This window comes from Mesoplodon mirus (genome assembly GCF_964341445.2).
Source record: "Mesoplodon mirus genome assembly, chromosome: 3".
Taxonomy (NCBI): domain Eukaryota; kingdom Metazoa; phylum Chordata; class Mammalia; order Artiodactyla; family Ziphiidae; genus Mesoplodon; species Mesoplodon mirus.
Genome location: NC_138978.1, coordinates 193,793,420 through 193,815,066, shown reverse-complemented (window position 1 = coordinate 193,815,066; position 21,647 = coordinate 193,793,420). Strand labels below are relative to the sequence as shown.

The following is a 21,647-nucleotide window of genomic DNA, read 5'->3' as shown; positions in this document are numbered from 1 at the left end:
GAATTAATTTTTATTGATTGGTAATTACAGTTGTTTTGATAATAAAAAATCTATTACTTGTATGCTGTGCAAATATTATCTGCCACATTTTTTAATAATCACTTTCTAAGTCTTTATGTTGACTATGAAGTTGATAAATCAATTATGTTATAAATCAGTACTATTGTATTTCATACCATAGAATTATCAGAAGTAAAGGAGACTTTATATAGTCTCTGGTTTATTATCCAAACTGTACCTCTAACCTACCTCCTTGTACATATGAGGCACAGGAAAAATAAGCATTTTGCCAAAAGCTGTCAATTTTATTAAAGACAGGTCTGGGACCAGATCCTCCATACCTCAATAACTTACCTCATAGTCTAGTACTCTCTCTTATGAATCATTTTTCCTGGGGATAAATTTGCACATGTAAAAACCGCTCTAAAACAAGTGTGTTTATATGGAAAGTTTTGTAATTTTATTCATTGCTTTATTTTTCATATTATTTTAAAATCCTACTATCCCAAGGTAAATTATTCTAATTTACCTATTTTATTTCAAACAGATCATGTTGTTTGTGAAGAAGAGTTTAAATACGCCATGTTAGCTTTAAACTGTATATGCCCAGCAACATCTACACTTATTACACTACTGGTTCATACCTCTAGAGGGCAGTAAGTATATTTTTTCTTTAAGATAATGTATTTTAATTTATAAAAAATATAAGTGCAGTTATGTGATTTAGAAATACAGTAGTAAGCCTAGGTATACAGCTATATATGTACCTATACTTGTATTTGTGTGAGTTATCATCATCTGACAGATAGATAGATAGATAGGTAGAGAGACAGACATACAAATACAAACCTGTTATAGGGTCCAAGACATATAGGAAACTGACAATGATTTGCTGTCTTTTCTAATTAATCTTGATATAATTTGTTTCATCCTAAATTTTATGTCTTCATCACTTGTTAGGCCTAGGATTAGGGCATTGTTTATATTTTCAAGATTAATAATTCGCAAATAAAACTTGTAAAAACAGGATGACAGCAGTCATTACTGTATGGTCTTAAAGCCGTTCTTTTTCTGTTTCTGAGGTAAGTTTTTATCTGAAAGCTGTATGTGCACAAATGAGCTCAAAATTAAAATTTGATAATTATTATAGAATGATAACAAAGTAGTTGATAAAATCAGCTAATGTAGTATAAAAGAAATAATGTTTAATATGAATTTCAGGGTATTGAGGGAAATTATATCATCAAAACATTTTTTCCTATTTGTTTATTTTGATAGAGTTTCATAAAATATAGAGGTTGTTTTTGACTTGCATAATCAAGTAAAATACAATCAGCGAACATAGTCACTGCCCTTATTTAAAGAGACAAATGTTGCACTGCATTTCATACTTTTCATATTTCTTACTTGGTATTTTAGACAAAATGTTGATTTTCTAAGTAAATTCCACCATGGTGCTTGTAGTTATGAAAATTTAAATTTAGTGAGTTAATTGATAGTTATTTAAGTGAAGTGCCAAATCAAATAAGTCAAGGAAAAGGAAAATTCTTTTCTGGGATTTAGTACTGGATGGAAGAAATTGCTAATTGAAAAATAGTAAATGCCTTCTGGTATTTTAAGTAGATTTTACTCTCTTACCTCTAATTACGTCTCTGTTCTATTGAGACAGAAAGATTTTCCCAGGAGCAGTTTTCTCAAAGTTCTGAATATAAATGTTTCTATTCTATGAATTTATAAGCCTTTAAGATTTGCAGTGGAAAGGATGTAACAGGATCATGAATGAAATTGATTTTTCTTTGATGGACATACTTAGCATTTCGATGGAATTAAATAAAATACTGAAAGCTGTTTTGTCACCAACTAATTGAATGTTCATAGAACTTATCATATGGCTTCATTATTTTGTCATCCATCTTTGTCATAGAATCAGACAGCTTTAGAGCTGAGTATCTAGCCCAGCTTCTCTCTTGCACAAATGATAAAATGAGGCCCATCTCCACTAACACACATTAGTATTTATAGATCGGTTAAATTAAATTTTCCAACTCCTAGTAAATATTATTTATTGGCACACAATATTGCCTGGTGAACAAATCGCACTTAACATAAATTTAAAAAGAATTTCAACGACACTTAAAATAGGACTTTTCCTAATATACTCTAATGAATTTTGTCATATTAAAAATGAAAGTGATGTTGTTGAATACATTGTTACCACATAATTAAGGATTTCCCATAAGTAAGATTGACCTACAAAATTATTTCCCAGTTAACTGATACAATAAATGCCTTAGTCCACCAAAATAACTCTCCTTATAGCAGCTTTATTGAGATATAGTTCACATACCATACAATTAACACATTAAAGTATACAATGTAATATTTTTAGTATATTCATAGAACTGTGCAACTATCGTTGCTAACTCCTAATATTTTCATCATCCCATAAAGAAATTCTTTACCTTTTTGCAGCCGCCCATATTGCATCCAAACTCTTTCAACCATAGGCTAATCTTACCCTGTCTCTATAGATTTTCCTATTCTGGACATTGCATATTGCATATAAATGGAATCATACAATATGTGCTTTTTTGATTTTTGGACTGGCTTCTTTCACTTGGCATAATGTTTTTAAAGTTCATCCATATTGTAATATACATCACTACTTCGTTCCTTTTTATAACTGAATAAATTTCCATTGTATGAATATATTTCATTTTACTTCTCTATTCATCAGCTGATGGATATTTGGGTTGTTTATGACATTGTGAATAAGGCAGGTCTTAATATTAATGTAAAGATTCTTGTGTGGACATGTGCTTTAATTTATTTGGGTCTGTATCTAGGAGTGGAATTGCCAGGTCATCGGGTAACTTGATTTAGCCTTTTTTAGGAACTGCCAGAATGTTTTCTGAAGGGATTATAGAATCTTACATTGCCACCAGCAGTGTATCATGGTTCCAATTTCTTCATGTCCTCAACAATGCTTGTTATCATCTGCCTTTTGCATCATAACTGTCCTAGTGGATGTAAAGTGCTGTCTCGTGGTTTTGATTTGCATTTTGCTGATTACTAATAATGTTGAGCATTAGTTCATGTGTTTATTGGCCACTTTCATATCACCTTTGAAGAAAAAACTATTCAGATCCTTAAACAGATAAATACCATCACTTGAATATAAATAGCCATCCAAACAGATCACTTAATTTAAAATATCTAATATATTTTATTAAGAATATTGTATGACTAAAGTAATTTGTATTATCTTCTGTATTATGCATTAAATGAAGGTATAGTGAAGATTCACTTATTAACAGAATATGTTTGAAATTTTGCCTTTGAGCATCAGCAGAAATCAGAGAGCTCAAACATATTGATTTAATAATAAGAGAACAAACTCGGGAGCTGAATTAAGTAGTATAATGGGGAAAATGTTGAATAGTCTAGGAAATGCTTTATGCAAAGATTATCAAACCACTAATTGAAAAAAAGCTTACGATAATAGTCAAATTTCCCCATTAAAAAAGGAGAGAGAATAATATGATTAGTTCATTATATCATAAATGAACTTTTAATGGTGATTTTGACTAAAAATAGTTGATATTCACAAGCTAAACAATTTAAGACCCAACAAACACAGACATAAATATAATACAAAACCTAAAATAGTCTAACTTAAAAATATATTTTTAAATTAAGTGCTCTGTAGATTATAGGTATTTAAGGAAAATAATAAATATGAGTTCTGGAACAAATAAGATAGACAAAGGAAGCAGGAGTTAGAGATAGAAAGGTAAGCTCTTTTAGTGACATACCTGCCTTAGGTCTGAGAATGGAGTTCCTAATTCAGCCTTAGAATTAGATTTGCTCACTAAAACACCTTCATCCTTTTCTTAGTTCTCTTCCTCTCTAGCCCGTGATAATGGGGAGAAAGATGGAAACCATATATTAAGCACAAATTGCCTACCTTTGTATTTTTATATGGGGAATATTAATTTTAAAAATATTTATCTTGTATTTTGGAGTCTCTGGAGCAAATTAGCTGGGACCCTGAACAATATATCCCAAGGCTCATTAATGCCGTCATGGTCTTACATTTTCTTTTCCTAGATGTTAATATACTCATCTTGTTCTAGTTGATCTGTGAGTCAACTAGCTGATGTTAACTTTAGGTGACTTTGAATAACTGTGCTCCTTTTATTCATTCAAGTTTTCTCTGTATTTTAGCCCTTCATAGTTTTCCCCTATCACTCACTTCATTTACATTTGAGTTCTCAGTGCTCTTGGCAGTGGTGTTTCTTATTGTCAATTAAATTAACGTTTTGAATTATTTGGCAAACTCATTAGAAAGATGAACAGAATTTTATTCTTTGTACCAATATCATTGTAGGCTGTCAAACAGGGACCGTGATGATTTTAACAAAGAGATGCCAAATTATCAGAACAGTTGGTAGAACTTCAGTTGGCCCATCTTGATGACATTTGTCTCTATGAAAATTTATTTTTTTCTTTTCCTTTCCATTTACTTTCATGAAAATATTTATTTATTTCATTAGTCCCATCCAAGAGGCAATATTTTTGCTTAGTGATCATCAACGGGAAGGAAAGAGAGAATTGATAAGAAAAATATTGCAAAGTTAGAATTTACACAACTTGGCCGCTGAAGAGTTATGGATGTAGAAAAGAGAAAAAAAGGAAAAAAATCCCTTTACTCACTGAGGTTTGACAGTAGAGAACTATAAAATGTGTAGTTTTGGCAGGAGAAAGGAGTTTGGTATTGGATCTATTTGCTTTCTGATGCAGGTATCATTGCTCGTGGAAATTACTGCTACTTTTAGTTCCGGAGGAGAGATCAGGGCTATTCAGGGCCACAGAGGTGAAAGCAGAAATGGTGGGGATTTGGGAAAAATGACCACTTAAGGCTTTTCCTTAGGAAACAGATGGAAGAAAAGGACAGCAACTATAGTATAGCCTAACAGAACAAAAAGGAGCAAGGATTTCTAGAAAGAACTGGATGGTTAACAATACAGACGGTTTAAGATGGAGAAGACGCAAACAGAATTAGTAGGTCACTGGTCTCTGGGAAGTTCTGAGAAAACAGTTTTGGACGATGGAGACTTTCTCATTTTGAGATAGTGTGAACAAATAAGGAGATGATAAGAAAGTGAAGCCTGGTCGAAGGCTGCCACTTCATTAAGTTTGTCCCGGAAGATAAGAAAGGAAAATAATGAAAGCTCTATTGCACAGCAGATAGTTCTGCTGGTTCCACAGAAGGCTGCTTCTTTGATCATGGCAATTAAGAAAGATTGTCTGTATATCCCTGGTGGCCCTTTCTCCATTTCTCCCATCACACACACACACGCACACACACACTTCAAGACTGGAGGTCTGAATGGAGTAATTGCAAGAAAGGGAAACGATATACATCTGAAGGTTACTCATTTTTCTTTTATATAAACTAATATGTACTGAAAATTTCCACAGAAATACATTTTATTAGGTGTATCCAAAATCTGTTTGATTACCTGAGAAATGTTTTTTCTTATCACGCCTATTAAAAGATTAACTAGAATATTATTCTATTAAACATATCTTGAGAAATACAGGTACTGCTCAGTCTGACAGTCCTCTTCTTGGAAAGGCTTTAATAGCTCATCTTTCATTATCAAATTAGATTTAAGTATATCCATTTTATTTATTTAAAGCCCTGTATGCTCTAGTACTTATTTATTTTTATATCCTTATTTCTCATGATACTCATATGTATCGTGTTCTCCAAATAACATGATCCTAAATATACTTTGTGGTTTCCGCCTTCTACATCTTTTTTTAACGTTGTTCCCTCTGCCTTGAATTTTTTCTGCCTTCCTAGAGGGTTTTGCTAAAATTTGAAAATTCTATCTCCTCAAGAATATTTTTAAACTCCCCAATTTAATGTGATCTTTCCCTTCTACAAACTCACATAGAATTTTATGACATTCTGCCAGAGCATGTGTTATGGTCCTTTTATTTTTTCCTACATAACAGGGTATAATTTTGTTTAAGGTGGAGAACATGTCTTACTCATTCTTATACCTTCTATAGTGTTTCACAGCATGAATGCTCAAAAAACACTAGTTAAGTAAATGAAGTAAAGGATATACTAAAGATGATTCATTGAGGCCCCTGGTTCAAAGTAGTTTATGATCCATAGTCTTCATCTGCTCTTCCTCATCTGCTCCATTGAAATGATAACAAATAAATAAAAGTCATAAGCTTTTATCAGTGAAAAAGAAGAGATTTCAGTGAATTTCTAGAAGATGGAAAATGGGTAAATGAACTTAATGAAAACTCCATCTCAGCATATGTTTAGAAGGTGATACAGCAGGACAAAATCCCAGCCCCCAGTGAGGCTCTGGGTTGCAAGATTCCTAGGAAAAAAGAGGACACATTTTGATTGAATTTCTGTATACAGAACAAGTTATCCCTGTTTCATCCACCACAGTACCATTTCTCTATAATTAAGTTTTGTCAGACATTTGCCACTGGGAAAAATCAGATTTTTCCTAAATGAATTAGTCTGAATTATAAGCTAACATATAGTTTGGGGTTGGGGTTCAACCCTCTTAATCTGGCATTTAGAGACCCCAGACTAGATAGTTTGAGCCCTTCTTGCTTAATATAAGATGTAACCTGTGACTTAACAAATCATATTCACAGACAAGGGAATCTATTTAATATCCCTATATATTATACTCAGCACTTTGAAATATGGCTCTTGTCATTTGCTGAAAACCAGCATGCAGTTTGAAATGAAGGGAACAAATCCAGCTAGAAGAGAGCCATATCTGTATTCACAGTGGAATTGTTTTGGGATAATAGGGATGTTGGGTCTTCTACTCACTAGTAAACAATTTTTTCTAAGGTCAAAAAACTATAACATTTGGAAGGAGAGTCAAATGTTTGGAAGCAAGGAGAATCACAGTAAATGAGAACAAAAATACATTAAAAAGAAATTCAAATGTATTTTTGAACAGTAGAGAAGTATAAATAATAGTTCACAAGAATACTGAAGGATTATGAAAGGGTGATAATGATTGTTCAAAGGAATAAAATGCTGAGGAATTTTTTTTATTTGTAGAGTTTAAAATTTTCAGAATATTTAACTTAAATTTGTTGATTATGATTCTGGAGGATCTGATTTTCTCTTCAATAATAATGGGAAAAGCCATAATACATAAGTACACAAATCCAGAATAGCTAAAAATAATTGTAATTATTACTCCCAGGAAGACACAAAAATGAGTTATAGTAGAGAAATAGAAAGTAAAGACCTTTGAGTGATTATAAAAACCTTGAAAGATAACATCATAGAAATCTTGAGGATTTCAGATATTAAAAAAAGAGAAAGAGATAGAATATGTAGGAAAAATAATTTGCAGTACACGAGATCAATCCAAAAGAGGTAATATCTGATTTGGTGGGAATTCCAGAAAGGATGGAGAGAATAGAATGTAAGAAATTATAACAGAAGAAGGGAGATTTAAATCTTTAAATAGACAGGGTTTCTTGCTTGTGAATGACAATGAATGAAAGAGAACCACACCTAGGGACATAACACTGCCAAATTATAAAGCAGTAATGATGAAGAAGAATTCTCTTAAACTTGTAGAAAGGAAGAGAAATCTCAATATTGACTAGGATTCTTAACTTTAGACAAGGATATTCATTGAGCTAGTCTGATTATAAAGAGGTGTATGGAGGAATATAGATAACTCACAGAACAGGAAAGTTAGCCTTTATTTAGGCTCAACATGCACAAACAGTTCCCACTGCCTCACCTCACAACAAACCCAATAAGGAACTTTGACCTCTGAACATCCTGGGAGCCAGCTACCTCTGCAGCCAGACATCTCAACAATATAGATGCACCTCGCCTGCCTGTTTCCTCATTTAGCTCACTTCCAAAATAAACTCTCATATTTGTGTCCGATTGATAGAACCTAGGTCACATGTCTGTACCATAGCTAAAACCAAAGATTTCTAAAAGCTATGGTCAACATAGGAAAAGCCAGAGAAGTCTCAACAAGAGATTGGACTAGATTAACAGCAACATATACAATGGGATGTGGCAAAGGAAGTTTCTGTTTTCTCTCCCAACTGGAAAAAAGAAAGTCGATCATAAACTCCAAGAAAATAAAAAAGAAACTATAATAAATCAAATTAAAATGTGCCATAATACTGAACAATAGGTGGTCAGTAAGTAAGGAATTTTTTTTTTTGTATTCTCTCTTGAATTTCTCAGGGAATACAGAGAAGTTTATATAATTATAGCATTCCACTGAACTCTTAAATGAACTATGTTGCAATAATCCTAATAATGTAATCACTGAACTCAGGTTCTCTGTATTTTTTTTCCAGCTTTATTATAATTGACATGTAACATATAAGTTTAAGATGTACAACGCGTTCTCCACTTTTATCTGAAGCCATTGATTTATTTATAGCCAGGGAGCAAAATACAGATATTTGCATTTTCAAAAATGTAAAAAGGTGCAGCAAATGATATTTTAGAGAAAAGTAGGGAGGAGATGTGGAAGGGAGAGTAGCTAATATCCTCAGCTTACAAAATGGAAAATCAAGAGACCTGTATCTATAGTCACTGCTACTTTATACTTACAGCCCTGTGGGGAATCTGTTGTGAGATAATTCTTTTCTCTCACACCTCAGAGATGGTGGTCAATAGAAAATGCCTACAATGACACAGTAATAAAATTAGATAACATATTTTTATTGAGATACCTCAAAACTCTTCAAATTAAGCCCAGAATCTGGAAGCATTTTGTTTTTTGGTCAATTTAAGTTATGAATGAAGTCCCATGCTAAAAATAGCACTGAATAGAGTTAAAATATTGTTATGGTTTGGTCATTCATTCATTCATCCCACGATAACAATCACATGCATTCATACAGTGTAAGGCACTGTGTTAGGAGTTCGGGAAATGCAAAAATGAAAATGTTCCAGTCTGAACACAAGAAACTAATATTCACCACAAGGCAGAACACAATGTAAACATGGCTTATGCATATTTGGAATGTATTATAAATTTCCCCTAGTAGATTTATTTTCTTAATGTAGTTTCTTTTAGCTATGGTAAGATTAGTTTGCATACCTTGAGAATAAACCAAATGACAACATGGACAGCCAGTGAAGAAACTTGCTAGTTACACATAATTTTAAAAGAGCAAAAAACATACTCAAAATGATAAAATGTGAATAACAAAAATAGGAGCTTATGAAACTCCTATATCCCTAAATATTAATCTTTATGGAATACAACTTTCCTGAAGACTTCACTATGATGTTCTCAACTAAAGTGACAGATACAGCAGAACAATGCAAATGCACAAGGGCACGGAGCACTTGAGCATAAGCTAAGTGTATGGTACTTATTCATAAGCAAGCAGGCTGTGTTCTGAGAGAGAGGGGGAAGGTACACCTTCGCTATGGATTTTTATTAATGCTAAAGGAGAACAGTTTAAAATCAGTGGGATATGACTTATTGAATAATGGAATTAAAGAGCTGAGAATTCAGTGTCATTATGAGAGATGAATTTATTTTTCACCTGACAGTTTAAAAAGCAGGTGAAAAGTCTTCACAGAATTTTAGGATTTGTGTGTGTGATAATTAGGTAGCTTCTTGAGTTAAGTGGGCACTTCAGAAAACCACACTAGAATTTTTGAAGAACAAACAAACTTTAAGGGTAGTGAGTTTCGGCCACTTTCATGTACAATCAGCCTTTCAAATTTAACGGTGGAACTTTATTTCTCTTTGAAGTCTCTTTTAAAAGGGTGTTCATTGTTTATGTTCACTATTAAGAATGATTGAAAGCTGTATAGTATTTCTCTACTCTCGTCACTTTCACAGCAATTTTTCTTATCCTGAGAATGGCAAACAGCTTTCTGGTTCCATCTAGTGGTTGAAAATTTATTATCATCCTCTACATGGTTTTAATGTTAGGACTCAGGTTTTTATTTTGATGTCTGATACCATAAAAAGCTGGGGAAGTTCAGCTTAATCTTGAGTTTTATTACTTAATCTTGAGTTTTATTACCTCCTCTACTTAGAGTTCTTGACTACTTTTCTTTCTAGGTAAGATAATCCAATTTGTGTGTCAGATCGATCCCCAGACCAGCAAGAATAAATGTTCATCCAAAGTTCTGTTTTAGCTCTCTCTTTTGTAGCCTCACCTGTAGTGGAAGTTTCCGTCTACTCTAATATGCCCTTTCCACTCCATAAATTACAATTATGTTTTCAATGACACAGGCTACAATTTGTCAAAATCATTTCTTTTACTTGCAGTGTTCACTGTAGATTCATGACATTAATAGTAAAGGGAATTGGAATACCATTTAAATATTTTAATTTTTAAATAAAGTAAAAGCTTGGGACCATTGTGAATTAATGTAATTCATGTATGTTTTCAGAGAGGCTCCTGTAAAGAATATAAACCATTATCTGGAACCAAGCTGACATTAAATTGGTGAACTACTAGAGTATGGAATTAAATAAAATATGTTAATTTCAGTTAGATTAAAACCTTTGGGTCACTTGTTTAGACTTCTTAAATCTACTTTCAATCTACTATAATGAGGTAATATATAGATTTTCTTATCTTTAAAATAAAGCATCATAAGGAAATTTTATCTTATGTAACTCTGCCAGTATAAATTTAAATGACATCTTTTCCTAAGGCAAAGATTTCCTCCAGTTATATGTAAAGCCTTTTATTACATTTTGAAGAATGGATTTTATACCAAAGATACCTTGTGACAATATGTTCTTTATTCCCATTGATGTAAAAATAATTTAGCTTGGTAATAAAAATAAGTATATAAAAGCAACTAATTTGGCAATCTGTGTCAATTTTGGTGAATCTGAAACTAACCATTTTTTGTATATTTAAATGCCTTATTTAGGATTGAAGAGAACAAAATGTACTAGCAAAGCTAAATCCAATAATTATGATGCAGAGGTGTTTAAAATGACAGATATAATATTGTAGAAGAGATGGATTTGCACTAATAATTTCATTGTACAAGCTTGAAGGCAGTAATGCCTGCCTACACTTCTTGAGTTTACCTTTAGTTTGGTGGTATCTTTAAATACACAAAGAAAATATGAAAGCAAAAATCAGATTTTACCTTCTAAAAGTTATTAGTTTGAGTTTTACAAAAACATACATCTTCATAAAAATAGGGCGTTGTCCATCAAATAAGGTTGTATGCTGTTTTTTAAAAAATGCAAACCACATTACTGAGTACGGTCATTCAGTACATTCCTGAAATAGGAACAGAGAATGCAGTATAATAAGACTTCAAGTATTGTATCTGGAACAGGAAATTCCAGTTAGATTCTTATTTTCTCCTTTTGGGAAAATTTGATGTGGGGTAATTTTTTTTTCTTTTTTTTTTTTGCGGTACGCGGGCCTCTTACAGTTGTGGCCTCTCCCGCTGCGGAGCACAGGCTCCGGACGCACAGGCTCAGCGGCCATGGCTCACGGGCCCGGCCGCTCCGTGGTATGTGGGATCCCCCCGGACCGGGGTACGAACCTGTGTCCCGTGCGTCAGCAGGCGGACTCTCAACCACTGAGCCACCAGGGAAACCCTGATGTGGGGAAATTTTGAAAACCAAAACCATATCAGATTCTTCTACTGCATTCAGAGGCCTGTATGAAGCACGTTTCTGCAAATTGCAGACACAAGCACTTACTAGCTGACAGTCCTGTTCCAACTGGTTGGTCGTGTTTAAGCACAGGAGACTGTACGGGAGTTAATTTGCTCCCCGTTTGCCTTGAAAGTGTAATCATGGGTTAACAAGGGATGTACAACTTGCATTTGAAAGAAAAATAAAATCAGTTGTCAAATTTAATTTATGCACCATTGAAAAGTTAACTGGAGCAAATGATATTTCTAACTTGGGAACAATAAACAGGATAGAACGAACATACCTTTTCTTAAATTTTTATTTCATTTTTATTTATTTATTTTTTTTAAAGTGAAAGCAGGTTTATTTAGAGACAGAATTCCATAGACAGAATGTGGTCCATCTCAGAGAGTGAAAGAGGCCCTGAAATATGGGGTGGTTGGTTTTTTATGGGCTGGGTAATTTCATAGGCTCATTAGTGGGAGAATTATTCCAACTATTTCGAGGAAGGGACAGAGATTTCCAGGAATTGGGTCACTGCCCACTGTTTGGCCTTTTATGGTCGTGAGAGGGACTTTTCGTGTTGTCCCAGGATTGGTGACCATAACCTAAAACCAAGGAGGAAAAAGAGTCAAGTATCCCATTTTCTAATCTCCCCACCTTTCTGTAGAAAGAGAAGATCAGAGAGGGACCAGTAGTGCAGCACAGTGTTTTTGCACTTACCCCCAGCCTCATGAAGTGAAGTCCAAAAAGTGACCTAATACTCTTGGAGTATCTGCAGGAAGTGGGAACTAGCAGTTCGTCCCCTAGTTGGACATCTGCGTATGTAGTTTTCTGTGATTATTTGAACATGAAGAAAAAAGAATTTGAGAGAGAGAGATGGCAGAACCTTCCCTCCCATGCATGGGTTTCCAGCAGCACAGCTGATGGCTTAAAAAGATTTGCACTTTCTCTCTCTGTGGTACCCCATCTAAGGGTTCTGCCTACAACGTGAGGAAGCCCAAGCAGCCAGAGGCCATAGGGTGGATGGGATGTGTTGCTGGGAAGTAGGTGAGATAGAGTGGAAGAGAGTTTTTTGCTTCCCAGTGATTGGGCCCAGAGGCCCACCCCTCATACTGCACAAAGTATGTTCACATGTCTCTACAAGACACCTTCAAAGAGGCCATTGTTGACCCATTAGAGTCACTTCCGAGCATCAGCATTCCAGGGAGAATTAGCCTGAGCTGGGAAGATTGGAGTTTCAAATCAGATGGGATAGGGTTTTTTAATAACTGAACATGATTTGAAAGAAGTAGGATCTGCCCAAGACGTTATTATTATAGGACAGGGATAGAAATTTGACAGAGCATGGCTGAAGGCTACAAGGTCGTGAAGATTTTAACACGGAAGTTGTAATTTACTTCACTGGACATTTTTTTGTTTGTTTGTTTTCTCATAAACAATTCTCTATCACCTGTCCTTACACTTTCCTTTTTTTTTTTCCCAAATATTTTTCTCACTAAGACCTTTGTTAAGGGTTTAAAATGCAAACAAGAGCAGGCACAAGCTTCTTTTCCTTCTAGGCTGTCCACTGACATTTTTCTAAGGCTCTCATGACTATGGTATTGGATGCATGGATTTCACAGCGTTACCCTTTATTCAGGGCAAATAGAGATCTAAAGAGATTCTTTCAAGTAGTGAGCATACACTTTCATTCTGTACTTCCTTTACTTTCTTAGTAGAATATTTTCTTTTCATATTCCTCTTCTTCCTTCTTTCTTTTTCTACTAACACCTTAACAAACAGCTGGAGCTGCCATTATTTTGAAAATAAAGGTGTACATAAACCTGTCTAGGAAGAATTGATTACTATTTAATTACCAGTCAATATGGTAGAGCAGCCTCGAAAGGGTATGAAATAGACTACGGGCTATCCTACTTTACAGGTTGGTGTTTACTTCGAGGTTAACAGGAATTAAATACACAAGCCAACTATTTTCCCTAAATGTTCATTTGATTAGTGTAAACACATAGTAAGACTTTTTAAAATGGCTTTTCACGGAGCTTTCCATTCTTTGCTTTTTTTAGCCTTAATATCTTTTGTGTTGTTTACTGCTGCTGAGTTTCATATCATATCCATTTATGATTATGAAACTCAGTGAAGGTCCTCCCTCCCATTCTAACAGCAAATTCATCATGGGGAAAGTAATTGATGAGACCTAAAAAATGATTCTGGTGAAGGAGAAAGGCATTATATGATTAGAAAAGCAGAACATTTAGTAACTGAGCATGAAGAACATTGGTAGGTTATTCTTTGTTCATTAAACAAAACATTTATTAAGCGGTTACTCTGTCAGAACAGATGTCTTGTCTCAGAGATACAGTGGTAAACAGGACATGATCCCTTTCCTCATGGGGCCTATTTCACAGGGAAGCAAGACATTATGGATTAGTTAATACAATTTAGTGTTATAATATCATGAAGGAAGTACACCACCGCACAGCTGAGAGAGTAATGCCTGAGCTGTGGGTCCAGGAACAAGGAAGGCATAGAAGGAAGAAAGAACAGCATTGTGAGAAGACCAAGATAAGAAAGTTTCTTCTTCAGGGGAAATTAAAGACTGCTCATGGCTGGAGAACTCAAGAGAAAGGACACAGGAATGATATTTGAAATTTGGAAGACAGGCATGGCATAGGTCAGGAGGGCTTTGTAATGATGGTAAGAAAGTTCACCTTTTTCAGATGGAAGGAGGAAGCCCTTTAACTGTTTTCAGCAGGAGAGTGACATGAAGTGATTTGAGATTTTGAAATTCACTCCTATTGTAGCACCAATCAACACAGGAAGCAAGGAAGCTAGGAGATGGGTTAGCACAGTTTTTAAGAGTGTAAGAGTTGATGGTGGAGAAATGGGTAAGTGCTACTTAAGAGCTACTTAAGTGGTAGAATGAAAGAATTCTCTTGTATAAAATATTTGGAAATATATTATTTATTTATATGATAAATTTCCTCTCATTCAAAAATAATCTTGAATTAAGTCTCCCCAGATACATAAAGTAGGAAAAGACAAAAGAAAATTGGGGTAGAATGGTAAATTGAAGACAACTCAGAAGTTTTTTATTTTGTTTTTGTTTTTTACAAATCTACAGGCTATAAGATACCTTGTATTATTAATAAGGGTAAAAGGAAAATTTGGCTCTCAAATTCTAGTATCCTGAAGAAAAGAAATAGAACAGCTACACATTCACACTAAATATTGGAGTTACTCAGAACTGAAGCTTCTGAGTAAGGGGCAGTGTATGTAGCCAGACTGCCTGGGTTGAATTCTTTGGTCTGTCCATGCTGGCAAGACCAAAGACTTGAAACCATTGAGCCTCAGTTTCTTTATCTGTGTGATGGGCATAATACTAGCATGCATCTCACAGATTGTCAGAAGAATTAAATGCTGTCATTAAACAAGAATGTTGTGAACATTCACTGTATTCTAGAAGATGTTCTATTTACTGGAGATCCCACAGAGATCAGGATAGACAATGGACTGAGAAGTTCTGGTGCTTACATTCTGCTTCAGGATGAGTGAGAGATGGTGGCAGAAATAGACAAGTAATAAACATACAAATGAAGATTGTCAATATCACAAGGCTGTCAATTTCACCCAAATTTATTAATCATCCCAATAATCATATCAAAGGTATTCTTTTTGAAGTAAACCAGCTGATTTTAAGTTCATATGGAAAAATGAAGAGACAAGTATAGCAAGAAAATTTTTGAAGGAGAATAATAATGAAAGGGATTATCCTGAAGTATTTTGAAATAATTTTATAGCTACAATAGTCGACATAGGTAGTGTTAGGTAATGGGTAGAGGCAAATCAATTTGACCGACTAGAAAGTTGAGATCGAGGCCCATAGGCAACAGGAATTTGATGTTTGATAGGGAAGTTATTTTAAACCAGGGTGTGAAAAGATGGACTATTCAACAAATTGAATAACTGGGTAGCTATTTGGGAAAAAAATTGTTGATACATTCATCATAGCAAGAGGGGAAAATATTACTTTCTGCCTAAATAAAATGTTAGTCTCAAAATATTGGTAAGCAGGGAGGCCTTGTATAGTGTAGTCTGTAATGCTGCCTTGAAATGTAGCAGTGAAAAATATAACAACAAAAAGCTTAAAATCCTTACTACTAGTCCTGGTTTGTGTTTTCACTTTGGTGATGCATTTTATTTTATTTGCTTGAAAATATTTCAGATATTCAAAGGTATAAGAATATTATTATGAGCATCCATGAACCTAGCATTCCAAATTTAGAAAAAATAAACATTCCAAATGTTTGTGAAGCCCACATATACTATCTCTGATTTACATGTCTTCTTCCCTAGGACCTAGTTAACTAAATGATCCACCTAGAGCTACCTAATTCTTTTAACATTTTGTATTTGAGATTTCCCCATGGTGCTTTATAAACATTAGTACTTACATTTTCACTTTTATCTGTATGGATATTTACTTATTCATTTAATTGTCATATTTCTGATGGCCACGGGCACTTAAGGTGTTCATTTTTAGTGTTCTCTTCCATCAGCAAATACTTTCAGGTCCACTTGCAGAACACACCCAGAATTTCACCTGGTCCAAGCCATCATCTTCTTGCTAAATCATTGCAATAAACTCCTCACTGGTCATTGCTGCTGCTTCAGTCTTTTCTCAGAACAGTGACCAGAGGGATTTTTGCGAAGTATAAGTCAGAATCTTTTGCAAATTTTCCCTATAAAGGTCAAAGTAGTAAGATTTTAGAAATCCCTTCACGACCTGTCTCCCTGCCACTTACTTCTCTGGCCTCATCTTCTCCTCCTTCCTCAACCTCAGCCAAACTGGCTTCCTTGCTTCTCCTCAGCCATACCAGGCATCCCCCTGCCTCAGGGAAACACTTGCTGCTGCTTCTGCCAGGAACAATCTTCTCCCCTGTGACTACCTCTCTCATCCATTTCAAGATTTTTACTTAAATGTCATTCTCTCGGCGAGGTCTTCCTCAGTCATACTATTTATATTCCAATCCACCCCTGAAAACAATTTCCCTTTCTGCTTTATTTTTCTCCCCACCACTTATCACTTCCAACACATAATTTACTGTATTGTCAGTTTTCCTCCACTAAAGGATTCAAGAAAGAAAGTATGTCTACCCTTTTGGTCAACTGCCATCGCCTAGAAATCTAGAACTTTTCTTGCCGCATCCCAAGTGCTCAATAAATATTTCATGTAGGAATTAATAAGTGAGACTTGGACATACCCATTAGTAGTAGATGGAATTGCTAATTTCCAACATTTCTCAAGTAATTAATATGAAGTGAAAGCAAAAAGAATTGTATATTTACAATTAGCTGAATTTAGAGATCCATTAAAGATGTTTGGTAAAAAGGTTCCAGTATAAAATAGCATGGAACTAGCAAGTGATTTAAGGAAATTCATCAGAACTGTCCTTGTCTGACCCCTTTTCTGTTTCCTTCCAAGTTACCATATTGTATTTCCATTTCAGCTGCTGGAATTAGATTTGTGATTCTCTTGAATAGCTTTTAGTGCCCTTATGTGACAATTATTTGACCCCATGAGGCCTTTTGGATGACAAACAAACCCTGATGAATTACTGGCACCTTCTCTTACATTTTCAGCCCTTTAAACAGATTCTATCTTTGCCAAGTACTATCTTGCCAAGTAACAATATGTTACATACCAAAAATAGTTTTATTTCTGTTGGCCAAAGGAAATGTTTTCTCCACCAAGAACAATCATTCTTAGGAAGTAGTAGTTAGGTGTAGCCATATATAGTCAATAGTCAAATGTGTTGTTTTATTTTCCTAGTTTCAAAAATATATTAACGTTACAGAAGAAAGGGTGAAGATTTTAAGAGCAATATTGTTCATATTGTGACTAGGATTGTTGAAAGTGGCTCCCGAATTCAACAATGAGGAAGATATAACAGCAAAATAATAATGGATGCTATCATTTACTGAAGATTACTATGTTCCCAACATCTGCTAAATGATTTACTTGATTTACTGCATTTTTTCCAGCCCAGTAAGACTGATAATATTTTTTATAGAAGTAAAGTATCACAGAGAAGTTAAATAACTCACCCAAGATTGCAGAGTTAGGGTTCACATCAGGTAGTCAGATTCCAAGGCTCAGACTCTTAACCCTTAAGCATCCTTAAGAAGGAATGAAGTGCAAGTGAAACATACCTGGAAAATATATGTTTTTAAAAAAATTTATTGACACTTTGAAAATGTTTATAAATGTTTTATAATGTTTTCAGACAAAACTCAGAGTTGAAAATATGACTTGTCTGCTTTAATCCATCCAGAAGGTACAGAGATTATGATGAAATATTTTGATTTTTATAAATTCATCTCTTTTCTTCTAGAAGGTGCATTTGTTGTACTTACAGAGCTCATAAACTTTATTCACCAAAAGTAAATGGAATTTATTGTACAAAATGGGAAAAATCATTATTGTATATTCACAATAAATTTTGTCATAAATTGAGTTTTTAATAAATTTCCAAACTCACTGAGCAGAATATTCTAGAATAAAAAAGAAACTGCACTTTCTGTGATAAACTTATCTTCTTTTAAGAAATACTTCTGGTAGTCTCTTTTGGAGATCCTTACTTTTATCACAAAGAAGTATCTTTTCTTAACTGGTACACAATTGGAAGAAATCCATTGCTATGATATGGACAGAAATTAAGAGTATGTTTTCTATAAAATCAAACTGATAATTTGAGATGTATGTATTCATAATTTTAAATACAAAGCAAAGTCAATTACATATAGGAGCCAAGCAGGTATCATAAAGAGGATGAAGTGGGCTGTATTACTGAGACTCTAAGACAAGTATTATATATAGGTCGTGCATGACATGATATACATAAACAAAGACTAAAAATCAGGTGCTATAGCTCACTGGTTCATGATCACAATAAATGCTTTTATTAACTGGATTGTGAAAACCTTCTACTTTTTAAAAATTTGCCATCTCTCAAGCTTCTATGTTGTGTTAGTTTTGAAATTTTTATAGCAGCTCTTTGTAAATCATGTCATCATTTTGAGCACCACACAGATAACTTCTTTGAACTGTGCTTGTCCATTCTTACAGTTGGAAAACTCCAGATTATGTATGACAAGGACTGTTTTTTGAACCGCATTCACTGTTTGTCTCTCTCTGTGTGTATGTGTGTATGCTTTTGTTGCAGAGAAGGCCAGCAATCGCCAGAACAATGGCAGAAGATGTACGGGAGATGCTCTGGGAATGAAGTGTACCACATCATTTTGGAAGAAAGTACATTTTTTGCTGAATATGAAGGAAAGAGCTTCACCTATGCTTCTTTCCATGCACACAAAAAGTATGTTTCTGCTTCCAGAGTGGAATTAAAATATTAATCAGTCATACCTTTAAACACAGTTTTCCATAATATAACCCATATTGGTGCTCATAAGTTGCAAGTATTCTTGAATTTTTGACATAATTATTGAGACATTTGAATTCTGGCCTTTTGTATGGTCTCTACAAGTTAAGATTCTTGGGTGTATCATATAACTTAGTAGGAATATTGACTTTAGTATCTTTTAATTTATTTTTAAAATATTTTAATCCTGTAAAAATTCACATGAAAATGAATCTCCTTTATAAATCTAAATTTGAAAGTGTTGATTAAAAATTTAAACAAAGTAAAAATAACATTTATAAAAGCTAGACATTTTTTTTAACTTGCTTTGTCCAGAAAAATAAGTTAAAAAATAAATGGCAGTACCTTCCAATTCAAACATAGAACATTATCATTTTTGTTCTTTTTGAGAGAAATTCTTTACTTAAGAAATAAAAAGTATGTCTAACATGAAAATAATATATTATTAGTATTATAAAATATTAATATAACATTTTTAAGATTTGTAATAATCTAGTATATTCCAGTAATCTAATATCTAAAGTATTCTACTTTAATTCCCAACATGATTCTGTTTATATACTATTTTTATATTTAAAAAATATTTTTAAGTTTGATTTATTTGTAACATTATAAGACATATTGAGATAAAAATATTTAGAAGGTTTTGTGTTTGGAACATAACCTGAAAAAGTATATAAGAAATTTTAAGTAACACCTGTTACATTCAGTGGTTATTATTTCTCCTAATTAAGTTGTATACCTATTCAATGTTATTTAATTTTTTTTCTAAATTTTTTTTCTAAAATTCAAGACAGAACAAAAATAAATTTAGGGACCCTAATTCTTTCTCTTGTGACCTTGAGTAAGTTTCTTTCTCTCCCCTAAGCCAATGGCTTTCAAACTTTTTTGACCAAAGTAAGAAATACTGTTTTATCTTTTTTGACCAAATTAAGGTATACATTTTATGGTAAGACCCAGTATACACACACAAAATTTACAATAAAACTCTTACCCTTACTAAATGATATGCACTCTGATATTTCTATTATCTTTTATTCCATTCTTTTTTATTAAAAAACATATATAGTCTTAATTAACTAAATTGATTTTACAACACACTAAGGACATAGTTGTTTTTGTTTTTGTTTTTGTTTTCCTTTAAAAACAAGAGCCTTGAACTTTCAGGATCTTTTCAAGCTTTCAAATGTTCTTATTTGAGGTTTTAATTTTTCTCTGCCTTATAATTGTTTAATTATTTTCTTACATATATGAACTTTAAAAAAACTAATTGCTGAATTTAACCCTTAAACTCTTTTATTTTCTTTTTTAAATTAAGGTTTGGTGTCTGCTTGATTGGTATTAGGAGGGAAGATAATAAAAACATTTTGCTGAATCCAGGTCCTCGATATATTATGAGTGCTACAGATATATGTTTCTATATTAATATTACCAAAGAAGAGAATTCAGCTTTTAAAAACCATGACCATCAGAAAAAAAGCAATGTATCAAGGTCATTTTATCATGGACCATCTAGATTACCTGTACATAGCATAATTGCCAGCATGGGTAAGTATAAATACATTTGGAAATATCATTAGTCTCTTCCTTTGAAAAGAATAATACATATACTTTAATTTTTCTTAAGATTCCAAAGCCAAATTTAAAACATACTTGTGTGTATTACAAACTTGGTGTAGCTAAGTATACAGAATAAAATTTCTAATCTGTTAAATTGGTAAGAAATTAAGCTAATTCAAAACTTCTAACGATGATTTCATATGTCTGATTAGTATATAAGCACTTGACACTTCTATGTTTCTTTGTCAGTTCTCTATTCAGTTATCAGTAGTGGGTCTTTCAAATACTCTCCATTTTTCTCAAAACTCTCCTATCCATCTAATTCTCATCGTTGAACTTGGCTTCTATGACAGAGAAATTTAAAAAAAAATAAAAGATTCAGACAAATAAGAATTTCCTTTAAATTTTGCCACCAAACCACCTACACACCTATAAGCATTTAGTTTCTATCACAAGGAAAATGTGTTTCTTCTTTTAACTTCTAATATTTTAGTATAAATGCCTTCACTTATGCCATCGACCCTTCTCCATTTCCCCCTTCGGGACTTCAGTCTTTTATTCATCCTCATTACCTAATTTTTTTTTTTCAAAATTCCTGGTTCATTCTCTCCTCCCTCCCTCTGTCTCTCTCTCTGACTTCACATCTCTCCACACACACACACACACACACACACACACACACACACACTTCTGGACCTCATGTTATGACATCATTTTCACAGATAAATTTCTCTAAAGAACTGTCTGTGGTTGATGGCTTGAAATCTTATCGTTCCCTCGTGTCTCTACCAGCTTAGTCTGAAATCTGCAATCATTACATTACTGAAACCACTCTGGCAAGGCCACCACTCTCCTCTTTGTCACTAAATCCAGTGGACATCTTCGCAGCATGTGACAGTTCTTAAAACGCTCCAGTGCTTTTCCTCTGCATCCTGTACATTCATTTTCTCTAAATAGTCAC

The 21,647-nt window shown here is 33.6% G+C and overlaps 1 protein-coding gene across 9 annotated transcripts in view; it reads left to right on the top strand.

The window, feature by feature from the left end:
- The window catches only part of KCNT2 (potassium sodium-activated channel subfamily T member 2), a 354,895-nt gene that overhangs the window by 231,289 nt on the left and 101,959 nt on the right, over positions 1 to 21,647 (top strand). For all 9 annotated transcript variants that reach the window (XM_082615038.1, XM_082615036.1, XM_082615040.1 and 6 more), the window contains 3 exons: positions 548 to 656; positions 18,914 to 19,063; positions 20,445 to 20,674. In XM_082615038.1, the coding sequence (XP_082471164.1) occupies positions 548 to 656; positions 18,914 to 19,063; positions 20,445 to 20,674 (489 nt within the window). The remainder of the gene's footprint in view (positions 1 to 547; positions 657 to 18,913; positions 19,064 to 20,444; positions 20,675 to 21,647) is intronic.